Here is a 14,696-nt window from a genome sequence, read left to right as displayed (position 1 = left end):
TCATTTGTCGTTCACGACAGACTGTTGGTCTGGGGAGACAGAGTCATTGATGAGTCTAACATGCCATTTCATTAATAGTGACTGGGAAAGAAAACAAGTGGTACTAAATGTTAAGGCCATGTCTGGCTCCCACACTGGAGAATACATCAGCAAGGTACTCCTTAGCATGCTGAAACATTGGGACATCACCCACAACAGAGTTGTGCTTGTGCTCCGAGACAGTGGTGCTAATATGATTAAAGGCCTCAGATTGGCAGAAATACCAGATCTCAGCTGCAGTGCACACACATTACAACTTGTGGTAAATGAGGGCAGCAGTCAGAGAGCAGTGTTGGATGTTATTGCCAAGTTAAATACATGTGCTACACACTTCAGCCACTCTGTGCTCTCAAAACAGCGTCTGGGTGACATTCAAGAAGAACTTGACCTCCCCTGGCACAGCATAATTCAGGCTGTTCCCACCCGTTGGAACTCCACGTTACACCTGTTGCAGAGGATGCTGGAGCAGAAGCGTGCTCTGAACATATATGCAGGAGAACATGGAAAGTTTACAACCCCAACTGCAGACCAGTGGGCCCTCATCTCAAATTTGATCGAGACACTGGGCCCCATTGAGGAAGTCACTTTTGAGATGAGTAAGGCAGAGGCGTCCATCTCCTGCATCATTCCCAGCATTGCTGTGCTGAAGATGGTGCTTCAGGCAGAGGGTCCCACTACGAGTGGTATCAAAACACTCAGGGAAACCATGTTTCAAAGCTTGGAGAGGAGATTTTCAAAGATGGAGGAGAACAGATGTTTGGTGTTGGCGACGCTGCTGGATCCTCGCTATAAGGGTCAGATCTTTGCAGTGGAGACACTGAATAAGGCCAAAGAATGGGTGAAAGAAGAGAACGCCATCGTGTCTGAACAGTGCAAAACAGCCACCACTGGAGTCCAAGAATCAGATCCGAAACGGAGACGGCTGGAGGAAGAGGAAGAACAACCCGGTCCCTCTGGTCTTCTTGAACAGATGTACGCAAACATTTTGGGGGCACATGGTGGAACTCCTGCTGAAGAAAATGAGCAACACATCACTGAGCAGCTGGATCAGTACCTCCGAGAGCCACTGATTGACAGACAGACTGGTCTGCCACTAGAATGGTGGAAACAGAATGCATCCCGCCTATACCTTCTTGCACCACTTGCAAGACAATTCCTCTGTCCACCGCCATCCTCTATTCCCAGCGAGAGAATATTCAGTGAGATTGGGATTATCAATGAAAAGAAGAGGAGCGGGCTCACGGGGGAACATGCAGAGCAGTTGGGTTTCCTGCACTACAACCTGCAGCTCTTAAACTGGGAGTATTAGCCTAAGAACTTTCAGTGGAGAATGGGTGGGCTGAAGAAGACTCAGGGTCTGGAAGTTGGATTAAAACTAAATATAATATTATGCACATTCCTTTTTGTATTGTTGTTTACAAATCTTCCTTCCCTCAGAAACAAGGAGATGGCGCTGCTAAGTCAAGTGCACTAAAAATTTCTATTCACTTAGTAACTTCAAGACTGTTTTATTGTGATTAAGATTTATTGTGTTCACTTGTTACTTACTGTATACATTTTTATTCAAACCTAAAACAAAGAAATGTTGCTAATGTGTGTCAGCACTACTATTGTTAATTTATTTTATTGTTCTCTAGTGCACTAAACTTTATTTTTTCATTGAAAAGTTTATTTGACAGTTTATTTTCTTCTGCACTGCATTTCCGAGCGTTTTCCCTGGTTTCATGTCTCTTGGCTTTCTGTATTTTTTGCCTGTTCCATGGATTACTCTTTATACAATATGCTTTTATATTATACATTTTTAATTTAAGTGTACAAGGGCAGATTGTTCAAGTGTTCAATAAATGTTTTTGTTGAGAAATTTTGTCTATCTTAAGTAATTATTTGTGTTACGTTTTATCTTTCAAATAAAAGGTTCAAATAAGAGGTTAAAAACAAGCACATATCGGCCAAAATAAATCGGCAGCATTAATCGGCCATCGGCTGACCCGGATTTCAAAAGATCGGCATCTGCATCGGCCTGAAAAAAACAATATCGGTCGACCTCTAGTTCTAGTGTAATAGTGCAGGGAATTGAAATGGGGTTCATAAAAGTGCCATTGCATTGTATACATCTACAAAGTGAACTAGTAACCGGATATGTGAAAGTTGCCGTAAGGCCAGGACTTCCCGTAAAGGGAGTAGATTTCATTCTTGGGAATGACCTTGCAGGTGGAAAAGTGATGACATTGTTAGAAGTCCTTGACAAACCGGAGGCATTTTGTGATTCAACAGAACTGTCTAGCACATACTCCGATGTTTTTTCTGCATGCGCAGTCACACGTGCTCAGTCACGAAAAGGGGGTGATGTAGTAAGTTTGTCAGACTCAATATTTGCACATGATTTTACTAATAACACTCACTCAGAAAGTGTTTTGCTTCCGAAGTCACAATCAGAAAAATCAGACACTGACTCCCTGAAGCTTTCAGTTACTCGTGTGCAGGTTATTGTTGCCCAGAAAGAAGATTCGTCCCTTACAAAATCCTTTGCTTCTGTGGTCTCTCCAGATGTTGCAAGACATAAGAAAACTGCTTTCTTTATTGAAAATGACTTGCTGATGAGAAAGTGGTGTGCCAACACTGATCAAGAGTGGGACTGGAATGTTGTTTACCAGATTGTTGTTCCTTCCTCTTATCGTCAACATGTGTTATGTTTTGCCCATGATCATCAGCTATCTGGTCATTTGGGGGTTACCAAGACCTACTATAGGATATTGAGGCATTTCTTTTGACCAGGGTTGAAAAAAGATGTCGCCCAGTACTGTCGTACTTGTCATACCTGCCAATTCGTAGGGAAGCCAAATCAGGGGATTCCTCCTGCACCACTCTCTCCTATTCCGGTGTTGGGAGAACCTTTTGAACACACAATAGTGGATTGTGTTGGTCCGTTGCCTAAGGCCAGATCGGGAAATCAGTTTTTGCTTACGATGATGTGTGTGGCTACTAGATTTCCTGGGGCAATTCCTTTACGAAAAATCACTGCATCTGTTATTATTAAAGCGCTGGTTAAGTTCTTCTCCACATTTGGACTGTCTAAGACTATACAGACAGATCAAGGTACAAATTTTTTGTCAAAATTGTTTGTACAGGTAATGAAATCTCTCTCTCCATAAATCGAGTTGCCAGTGCGTACCATCCCGAAAGTCAGGGCGCCCTGGAACGGTTTCATCAGACTCTGAAATCGATGTTGCGCAAGTACTGTCTGGAGACAGGTAGGGATTGGGATGGAGTTCCCTTGGTTCTGTTTGCTGTGCGTGAAACAGTACAAGAATCTATAGGGTTTAGTCCAGCAGAACTTGTGTTTGATCATAGTGTTAGGGGGCCTTTAAAACTCCTAAAAGAACAGATGTTAGAGGTGGATTCAAAACCTGAAACTAATGTGTTGGAGTATGTTAGTAAGTTTCGAGACCGATTACATACTGCCTGTTCTCTTGCAAAAGAGTCTCTAGCTGCTGCACAGACCGGAATGAAAGCCTGGTTTGATCGGAAAGCGGTTGCTCGATCTTTTCTGCCTGGTGATAAAGTGCTTGTGCTGTTGCCTGTTCCAGGGTCTGCTCTATCCGCTCGTTTCTTTGGCCCTTATGTTGTTACAAAGAAAATGAGTGATACGGATTATGTCATTCGTACTCCGGATAGGAAACGCCAGACTCGAGTTTGCCATCTCAATATGTTAAAGGCATATCATACTAGAGGGGAAGCTCCAGTAGGAATTACAGGACAGACTGCAATGCCTGTTATTTCTTCTGTGGCTGTAACCTCGGATGCAGCATTTTCTCCTGGAATTTCGTGTGTTGACGAGGATGGTGTAGTGCTGCGTAATGCTGCTTCACAGTGATGTTCCTACCCAAACCTCTGTTTTGCACCATGACATTAATGTAAATAGTGCCAGTCCTATTAAGCAACATGCTTATTGTGTTAATGTCGAAAAGAGGGCTCTTATAAAACAAGAGGTAAGTTACTTACTGGAAAATGGACTAGCCAAAAGCAGTTGTAGTCCTTGGAGTTCTCCATGCTTGCTTGTTCCCAAACCTGACGGAACATTCAGATTCTGCACTGATTATCGTAAAGTTAAACAGTGCCCGATAGTTATCCTTTACCCCGCATGGAAGATTGTATAGACAAGGTGGGTCCAGCACATTTTGTAAGTTGGATTTATTAAAGGGGTACTGGCAGGTTCCACTCACTGCCCGTGCTTCTGAAATCTCAGCGTTTGTAACACCAGATAATTTCCTTCAATATAATACCATGGCTTTTGGGCTGCGAAATGCTCCTGCAACATTTCAACGTCTCATAAATATCGTATTAGCAGGAGTACCCAACTGCAGTGCATATTTAGATGATGTGGTTGTATATTCATCAGAATGGGATGAACATGTGTCTTTTGAGAATGGTGTTTGAAAGATTTGCAGCAGCTTCTCTAACACTCGATTTAGCAAAATGTGAGTTTGGGCAAGCTACTGTAACATATCTTGGTAAGGAAGTTGGTCACGGTCAAGTTCGGCCTGTGGAAGCTAAAGTAACCGCTATTGTTGATTTTCCAGCTCCTACTACCCGCAGAGAACTGCGTAGATTCCTAGGGATGGCTGGGTATTATCGTAGTTTTTGTAGGAACTTCTCTACTGTCGTTCATCCCCTCACAACATTATTGAGTCCATCTAAACCTTATATTTGGTCCCCAGAGTGTCAACATGCTTTTGACAGTGCGAAAGCCCTTTTGTGTGACACTCCTGTTCTCACTGCTCCAGACTGCACTTTACCTTTTCAAATTGGAAGTTGATGCCAGTGCTGTGGGAGCCGGTGCTGTTCTACTCCAGGAGGATGGGAATGGAATAGAACACCCTGTTTGTTATTTCTCCCGCAAATTTAACAAGCACCAACTGAATTATTCTACCATTGAGAAAGAAGCTTTGGCTCTGTTGCTCTCTTTACAGCATTTTGAGGTTTATGTCGGTTCCAGTAATCTCCCACTTATTGTTTATACTGATCATAACGCCTTGGTCTTCTTGTCCCGTATGTGTAATCCGAATCAGCGCTTGATGCGGTGGTCTCTGATTGTACAGAGTTATAACTTAGAAATTAAACATAAGAAAGGAGCAGATAATGTTATTGCGGATGCTCTTTCTAGAGTATAATTATGTAATGTTTGATTTTTGTGAACAAAACATATATGTTTGTTCTTAAGGTTAGGGGTGTTACATCCCTATGCATGTATGTGTATGCATGCTTGTTTTGTGTTCTCTGTTTCCCTCTCTTTTTACACAATCTGATTAGGTTGCTGTTTTTGGTTATCTGGGCTGTCAATCTCAATTACCCTGATGACATCATCTCCACTCTCCACCAATGGATGGCCCTTCCTTCATTTTAAAAGCTGTTTGAATCCATGTGTTGGGAGCTTTTTCATTTGATGACAGCTTTACTTGTTAGCTGCTGATATTTGTGTATTGTCTCTGGTTTTTTGTGACCTTGTACATTCTTTATGAATATTGACAAAGATACTCGTTACCCATTCGTGGTTATGTGACTTTTTCATCATCATCATCATTATTTATATAACTCTCTGCTCATCTAACCAGAGTGGAAAAGTGGACAGGTAAAATGTCACGTGACATACACCTTGCACCACGTAGACTGATTTTTGTATTAGACACCTTAGGTTAGGAGTGAGTGCCAACCCCTGTACTTTTGGTGTTTTTTTTGAGAGCAGTTAGAATAGTTTAGACATTGGCGTTTCCAACGCTGATGACCTGTTTTATTTTCTTTGTTGTGTTTTGTTTGATCTAACAATTTATTGAGTTTAGAGGGCTATAAAAATAAGTTAGAATTGTTTTGTTTTGATTCTTTTCTTTTGCTCCACTCATGTCCTTTTTCCCTCTGGTTTCGTTATTAGTATGTTCTTTGCATAACATGTAAACGCCTTATTCAGTTATTCTTGACTTTGTTACGGTGGTACAACTCTGATTAAATTACCATTTTATACTGTTTACTTGCCTGGTTGCTTTTTGTCATTTGCCAACCCAAATACACACCTTAAATCCGTTTACAATTAAAATGTTACCCCCTCATACCCTTAGACAACCCTAGGGGCCGTAACAAACATTCATCTACAATTTACGTTATTAAAGTTAACATTTTCATCAGTGGTATGCAGAATTAAACGTAATTACAATTATGAATTTTATGATCGTAATCACAATTTGTGGTCATGTACAGTACTATTATGCCTATGTATAATAGTGTTAATTCAAAAGTAATTCAACTTGTGTAATTTGATGGCTGAGTCACAATCAGTGGTATTTTTTCCCCTTCGAAATTGTAATGGATCAGTAGGTGTTTATTCCTTTCAGGCCGTCTATCCTTTTATCATGTTCTTCATTGCGTATTGGCATTGTGGTGAAAACCAGGAGACCTGTGATCTACAACCATGCCAATAGCGTTTTTTTTATTCTATTTATCTAATGGAAATGTTATTACTTGAGTGCCAAGTTGTACTTGCATTTTATCAATTTGAACTATCGAGGTGTGACTGTAACCATGCACACATCCCATGTATGTATCCGAGCTTAAATATATATTGTAATCTAAAAATGTCATAACTTAATCAGATTTGCAAACGCGGATGCAGACTATAATCTTATTTCCCTAGGACTTTATCCCGGCCTATTCCCACCTTAGTGAGGATATGTTAAACTGCAACAGTAAATCTGAGGTATTCTACCTCCTTTCTGTATCTCCCAGAGCTAGAGCTCCCTTTCCAGGGGCACATTGATGCAGAACATTTTGAAAAAATGTTGAATCACGTATAGTGAACTGCAACACCACAGTATTACCGTGTTAGTAAAATAAGGTGTTACCTTCCTGTTTTCCTAATAGGGCAAAACGTCTCTTGAAAAAGAGGTACCCTAACACAGTGCAAAAATGGAATCTATGTTAAAATTCGATGTCTCTGCAGACAGGAGTATTGTCATATAAATAGATTGACCTTACCTGTCTGGAGAAATCCCGGACGAGCCCCCAAAAGTGTAAGAAAACCATGTAGTTTACTTGGTAAGGATTGTTTTTTTTTTGGCCCCTCTATCAATAGTTTGTCTCAGTCTGAGTGTATCAGTTCCTTCTCTTGTCATTTTTTGTTGAAGCACATCTTTGTATTTCATTCAGTAAAGCAGTATAAACCAATAGAATTTATCAGAATAGTATCTTCACCATATATGGGTTGACCTAGTTTAACATAGTGGGCTACACAATAGCAGAATAGTTTCTTCCACGAAAGAGAAGCAAGAAAGAAAGATAAAAGCAAGAAAGAAAGAAACCTCTTGTTCAGCAGTTAGTCTTATGCAAAAGTACAATGTCTCATATAATCTAATATCTCACATGTTAATTGATATACCATGTAATTTATCCAATTAAATTGTGTAATTTTATAGATATTTGACAGCCCTAGTAAATATATACGTATATATAAATTACACAGCAAAAAACATCTTGATCTTTGTTGTATTCTGCCATAAATTGCATTAGGGTTCAATGTGATTTCTTTTTTACATTTGTCCCTCTTCAACTGATTTGTCAATTTACTTTTGTTCATTGTAGAGCTGATGGAAGTGAAAGAGGAAAGTCAAGAACTGATTGAAGTGGAGGAGAAATCTCGTGATTTCAAAATTGGAGAAAAATCTTTGAGTGACTCAAAGCCTAAAATAAAAGCAGCCAATAAATCTTTAATCTGCTCTCAGTGTGGAAAGAGTTTAACATGTAATAAAGATCTTAATATACACATGAGAATTCATACTGGACAAAAACCTTACAAGTGCTCACACTGTGGAAAGAGTTTCACTCATTTTGATTACCTGAAAAAACACGAGAGAATTCATACTGGAGAAAAACCTTTCAAGTGCTCACACTGTGGAAAGAGATTCACTCATTCATATAACCTGAAAAAACACGAGAGAATTCATACTGGAGAAAAACCTTACAAGTGCTCACACTGTGGAAAGAGTTTCACTCATTTTGATTACCTGAAAAAAACACAGGAGAATTCATACTGGAGAAAAACCTTACAAGTGCTCACACTGTGGAAAGAGTTTCACTCATTTTGATTACCTGAAAAAACACGAGAGAATTCATACTGGAGAAAAACCTTACAAGCGCTCACACTGTGGAAAGAGTTTCACTCAGTCACAAGACCTGAAAAAACACGAGAGAATTCATACTGGAGAAAAACCTTACAAGTGCTCACACTGTGAAAAGAGTTTCACTTATTTGAGTTCCCTGAATACACATGAGAGAATTCATACTGGAGAAAAACCTTACAAGTGCTCACACTGTGAAAAGAGTTTCACTCAATTGAGTTCCCTGAATACACATGAGAGAATCCATACTGGAGAAAAACCTTACAAGTGCTCACACTGTGAAAAGAGTTTCACTCAGTTAAATTCCCTGAAAAGTCATAAGAGAATTCATGCAGTATAGTCTTGTCTAATTATTGTGATGACTCTCCACCAGAAGATGGCAGCACCTGCAATCATTAGACTACATGCCCGTATTGGTGGTGTGATGTTGTACAACTTGCATCTTGAGAACATTTTATGTATGTACTGTATTGTTGTTCTTGTGTTCCAGATGATCAGGTGCTGATGTGAGCAGAACCCCACTAAATGTGAATCTTTGCAAAAGCAATGTGCTGAAGTTGTTGTTTCTTTCCATTTGTGGCATAAAGTTGATTACATCAAAAAACAACACACAACCCTGTGACGGTGGTAATCATGAAATTAATATACCACTCGTTACAGAACTACACACAGTTACCAAACCATTTTAACATCAAATAAATTATTTAAGTCCTATTGCAGAACTCTTTTAGGTTTTTTTTTCTTTCTAATGCATTTTAGTGTACTTCAGTCAAAACAGAAATCATTCTCATACCACAATTTCCAAAACTTAGAGCATGATGTTCACACAATCATAATGAATAAACATAATCATCTTGAGCAATCAACAAAGCATTTCATCAACCACTGTGATAAATGTATTAACAAAATTTCATCAGGTAATACTTCATGTATTAAAGTCCACAAATAAAAATAAAGTGGTAGCTCAATTCACATAACATAAAAGAAATAGTTCAATTCGTTTACCTCTTTTAATAGTTCATAAATGACCACGAGTTTTAGGTAAGTGTGTGTGTGTTTGTGATCTCCGTTTGTAATGCGTTAGTTGAGGTAAGTGTGTGTGGGTGATCTCTGTTTGTAGCGTCTTTTTTATAGGTTTTAGGGCGAGTGAACAGTGTATGGTTTCAGCAGTCCTACCTGGAGTCAGACGCACAGTATCTTGGCTTTGTGTCACACAGTCCACACGAAAAGCAGTAACTCACACGCTCTGCCACGATCAGCTCCCGCTCAGCCTAGGCAATTCTGATAACGAGTGTCTTCAAGGAATAGCAATAATGACAATCCAGATCCTCTTTCACAGTGCAGGCAGTGAAATACTTAAAAACCGCAATCTCCAAGCGAGTTCGTCCTTTTCGGCGGCATTGTAATGGAAACTCATAACAATGTTTATTCAGCTCACGCACAGCCCAAACACAGCTGATGGAGTGTCCTTCAGGAATCGCGACAACGGTAATCCCAACACTCTTCCGCGGTGCAGCCAGCGAAAAACTTAGACACTAGATTAACTCAGGCTTGTTAAAAACCACAGCAACTCGAATTTGTCCAGCTCACATTCACACTTTATGTTTTTCAACTTCCTCCCTTAACTTCACACCCCTGTTGCTTAAATAATCCCGCTATGTCCTTCCATCTCCGAACCTCTCCTAATAACCACATTGCATTTTGGTCAATGTAGTTCCTTACTTTCGCCACAACCCCCCTACAATGTTAAAAGTCCACCCACTCCTCGTTCTTATATTTCTATAAACCAAAATGTGTGTCAAAATGACCATTTTTCATTTCTGCTCTAAAGTGACATCACTTTAGGGCAGGCCCCGCCCACGACTGGTGACGGACTCCACCCTATTGTCATAGATCCACCCGTGAGTGATCTACACACAGTCTGCCATTTTTTTCCACGCTGGAGCAGATACAGTGAGAAGAATAATGTCTCGGCTTCGTAAGCATCATAAGTGTTCTGTTGTTGCTGTAAAGGTGAACATAAGAGTCTTCATGTACTCCCGGCATCAGAGCCACAGAAGAAGCGGTGGACAAGTTTTGTTTTTGAAGCAAATGTGCCACAAAACATACAAAAATGTGTGTATGTTTGTGCAAATCATTTTACACCCGACTGCTTTGTGAATGAGTGTCAATATAAAGCAGGATTTTCAAAAAATGTGATTCTCAAGCATGATCAGAAACAACTGTTTGTGTTCCAGCTTTATATCCTGAAGATGTATCGCACGTTATATTTTCTGAATGTTTGCAAATTGCCTTTCTGAATGTGCTTGTCAGCTGATTCCACGACTAATGCAGCAAAAGTTAGCATTGTCTCTGATTGTATTCACCAGAGCTATGAAGGGGGCGGAGAGTAGCAGCTCATTTGCATTTAAAAAGACACACATGAAAACAGCGTGTTTTTGATTCCATCCAAAAAGAGGCATTTACAACATGGTATAATAAATGATCCGTGGGGTATTTTGAGCTGAAACTTCAGACACATTCTGGGGACACCTGAGACTTGTATGACACCCTGTAAAAAGGGGCATAATAGGTCTCCTTTAAATAATTGTTTTACAGTCTGTGGAAGGGCAGTCGACCTTTATCCTTCTCGGAGGCTTGATTAGTCTGATAAGGGACCGGGTGTGTATGATCACGACCCGGCTCCGCCCTCCGCCCTGCCACATTCCTCCCTCGTTCTCTCAGGCAGGGGAGCCCCCGGCATGACGTACACCCCCCTTTCCCTGTGGAGGGACGTGCACTGGGATTCTGTTTGAAATGACCTGACTCTTGTGTGACATTTGTTCCTCTTGTAAACAAAGTTCATGCTTTATTTTAAGTTAATTTTTGTTTTATTTTTTACACAAATCTATCGATTTACTTCAGAAGAATTGATTGATGAATCTACTGGAGTCGTTTGGGTTACTTTTATCCTGCCTAAATATGACTTTTGGACCGTCAAACAGCTGGCACCCATTCACTTGCATTGAATGGACATAAAGAGCTGAAATGTGCTTATAAAAATCTTCATTTCGGTTCTTTTGAGGAAGGAAAGATGTACACATCTAGAATGGCTTAAATGTGAGTCAATCATGAGAGTTTTTTTAACTATTCCTTTAACTTACATTTACATTTATTCATTTAGCTGACACTTTTATCCAAAGCGACTTACAATTCAATCCAGTATGCAGACTAATAAAATACAAAACTAATAAACAGTGCTTTGTAAAAAGTTTTCAAAGTAGTTTTTGTCAGATTCAAAATGTAGAATATATTAAAGTTAGACGCCCCCCCACCTGATACACAGTATTGTATCTCATGACAAATAATAAAAAAGTCCAATACTATTTTTTTTCTTCTATTTTGAAAGGGGATGTATGGGAGAGTGGCTAGGAGGAAGCCTTGGCTGGAAAAAACCCATGCTTGCCCATAATGACTTCGTAATAATTAACTTGGAAGATACAAGATGTAGCAGAAGGTCGTGTGGTCTGATGAGAATAAAGTGGAATTGTCTGGCTCAAACACTAAACCGTATGTGTGGCGCAAAGCCGACTTAACACATCAGCCACACAACACCATCCACAGTGGAACACGCTGGTGGCAGCATCATGTTTAGGGTGGTGCTTTTCATCAGCATGAACTGGCAGGCTTGTGAAGATTGACTGGTTGATGAATGCTGCAAAATACACTGATATTTTTGGATAAGAACCTACTTTCCTCTGCCAGAAAGTGTAAAACTGGGAAGAGGTTTGTGTTTCAGCTGGACAATGACCCAGAGCACAAAGACAGCAACACTGGAGTGGCTTAAAAAGAAGAAAATAAATATCCTTGAGTGGCCCAGTCAAGGTCCTGACCTCTAATTGGTGTAGAGACCTCAAAATTGCTTTCTATCACCAATCCCCAACTAGAGATTAAGTAGAGATTGAGTGATTTTGAGGAATGGGCTGATATTGCTCCATCACGATGTGCAAAATTGATAGAGAATCATCCAAAAAGACTGGTGGCTGGTGGCTGTAATAGGTGGCTGTAATAGGTGCAAAAGGAGGCTTAACCAAGTATTTAATAATGAGGATGAATGATGGTTATGGGCATTTTTTAAATTGTCATGATATGCAGTACTGTGTACCAGCTAGGGATGCACCGATCCGATACCTGGATCGGATTGAAGACGTGCGATAGCTCTGTGAATCACAAAAGGCTGTGTTTAATAAGTACATTTATAAAATGCATATGCAGCTCTAGTGCGTCAGCGAATGCCGCTGCTCTGTTGACACACACCTGCTTTAATTTTAAAGTTAATAGGTGTCACAGAGAGACTCACGGAGGCAGAGATATGAACTCAGTAGCAGGGTTTATTGAACAGATGATTGAAACAGTGATGTAAACATTGTGAGTAAATCCAGTTGAGCAGAGTGGCAAAAAGCAGGTGAGTAATATCCAGACAGGGTATAGACACGATAAACAGAACTCACAGCAGTAACCCTATTTTAACCATGATATCTGGAGTGAAACCACAGTAATACAGGGAAACTATAAAACTATGTGTAAAAAAATATAATTTTGTCATTATTATGATTTTACTGCAATTACCACAGTTTAACTGTGATTACTGTTGTAGATTAACCATCTTATTTCTAGTAAAACTTTAGTAACCACAAGACTATCCATGGTAGTTAATTAATCTATAGTAGAATCATGGTAACATATTATACTGTATCCAAACCATAGTTTCCACCAAAACTATGATTCCTACAGCCTACAAAATTACTTTAATAACACCATGTTTCAGACCAATAAAAAAACATGTTTTTACTACAGTATGATTTATTGTCTACAACGTGTTTTACTATAGATTAACCATGGTAAATCATGTGGTTACTATTGTTTTACTACAAATACCATAGTTAAACTACCACAGTAAAACCTTAATAACCACAAAATTGTGATTTTTATTACCACAGTTTTCATTTTCCTGTATTATTACAGATCCTATGGTGTCATTTCAAATATTGGGGTTAAAATATGGTTACTGTAGTAAAATCATGGTCAATTCATTGCGGGCGGAACGTAAAACAATTTCAGAAAAGAAGTTTAGAGAAGAAGAAAAGAGTTTCTTTCTTCATCAAAACAGAATTTAAGATTTTTAGGATTTCATTTCAGGCTTCCTCGTTTAAAGCTAGGGTGTGCAGTCTTTTCCAGAAACATTTTTTGTTATACTGGTTTAAAGTCTCTTCACATCCTGATAACAATCAATAATTTAAGTGTTCTAAATGTAATATATATATATATATAGACAAAAAAAAATGAACGACCAATCATTGCATTCGCTCCGAATGTAATGATAGGATGTCCTTCCTGTCTGTCAATCTATATTTGCATACCGCCGCGCAACTTGTTAGCGCAGATATTCACGCGTCATCAGAGCGAGCGCGAAAATGGAAGGCGAACCGCAGCTAGCTAATGTTCCTCCTGAACCACCAGTAAAACGAAACAAAAGAAAGACTGTGTTAGAAACTTCTACAACGAAAAAACGTCTGGATCAAAAGCGCGCTAAAAGCAGAATTAACATTGACGTTGCTTTTCCACGCTGGAGGAAACTGCGGGACTCAAAGTGTCTGAAAAATGACGCCATGCTTGCTGTTTTTCTTTTGGACAGGTAAATACATAGTTTGATTTGTTTGTATATGTTGGTGTTAATGTAATTTAGTATTTAGCTCATGTAGCTAACAGCAGCTGCGGCTTAAAATGAAACTGTTATTTTGTTTTCAAAGTTACGAAAACACTGCAACATCCACACCTTTGGTGCATGGATTCATAAGGCCACCAACTGTTTCGACTCTTTCATCAGTTTCTCCCAAAACAGTGAGTACAATGTCATCATTTTACTTGAATAAAAAAATATAATCAAACATTCTTCTGGGTATAGTGTATGGCATTCTTATGAAGAAAGATAATTTGACAATGTTGTCATTGTAGTTTTGCTGAAATACAATCACATATCAGGTTATAAAGATGATGTCATGCACTTTGTGATCACTGCTGCTTTTTTGTTATCATCTGTGTAAAGTTAGAAATGTCAAAACTATAATGTGTGTTCAACAAGTATAATGTGTGTTTTTTTACATGAGCCATGACAATTTAAAAACATGTTTTACTGTCATTGTAAATGTTCACTTTCACCTGCCTAAAGAGGAAAATCTGAGAAGAATTAATGTATTTTTTCCCCCAATGGTTTTGTCAGAGAGGACACATTTTTTAAAAACATAATAACTGTGAACATTTGTTGTTTAAAAAGTATATAAGTATTGTTTTGTTTCTAAAAATGATCTATTGTTTGGGTTCAGAAGAACTTTATTTGTCGACTGGAGTCGTGTGGATTATTTTGATGCACCTTAAATACACATTTTGGACTGTCAAATGGAGTACTTTCACTTGCATTGTTTAAAGAAGAAGGCCTGAAATGAAATCCTAAAATCT

The 14,696-nt window shown here is 39.1% G+C and overlaps 1 protein-coding gene across 1 annotated transcript in view; it reads left to right on the top strand.

Moving 5' to 3' along the window:
* The window catches only part of LOC127618946 (uncharacterized), a 647,429-nt gene that overhangs the window by 596,077 nt on the left and 36,656 nt on the right, over positions 1–14,696 (top strand). The window contains 2 exon segments of the mRNA XM_052091648.1: positions 7,834–8,090; positions 8,092–8,515. Of these exon segments, the coding sequence (XP_051947608.1) occupies positions 7,834–8,090; positions 8,092–8,515 (681 nt within the window).

This window comes from Xyrauchen texanus, chromosome 25 (assembly GCF_025860055.1).
Source record: "Xyrauchen texanus isolate HMW12.3.18 chromosome 25, RBS_HiC_50CHRs, whole genome shotgun sequence".
NCBI classification, from domain to species: domain Eukaryota; kingdom Metazoa; phylum Chordata; class Actinopteri; order Cypriniformes; family Catostomidae; genus Xyrauchen; species Xyrauchen texanus.
Note: the sequence above shows the minus strand (reverse complement) of the source record. Positions and strands in the feature narration are given on the sequence as shown.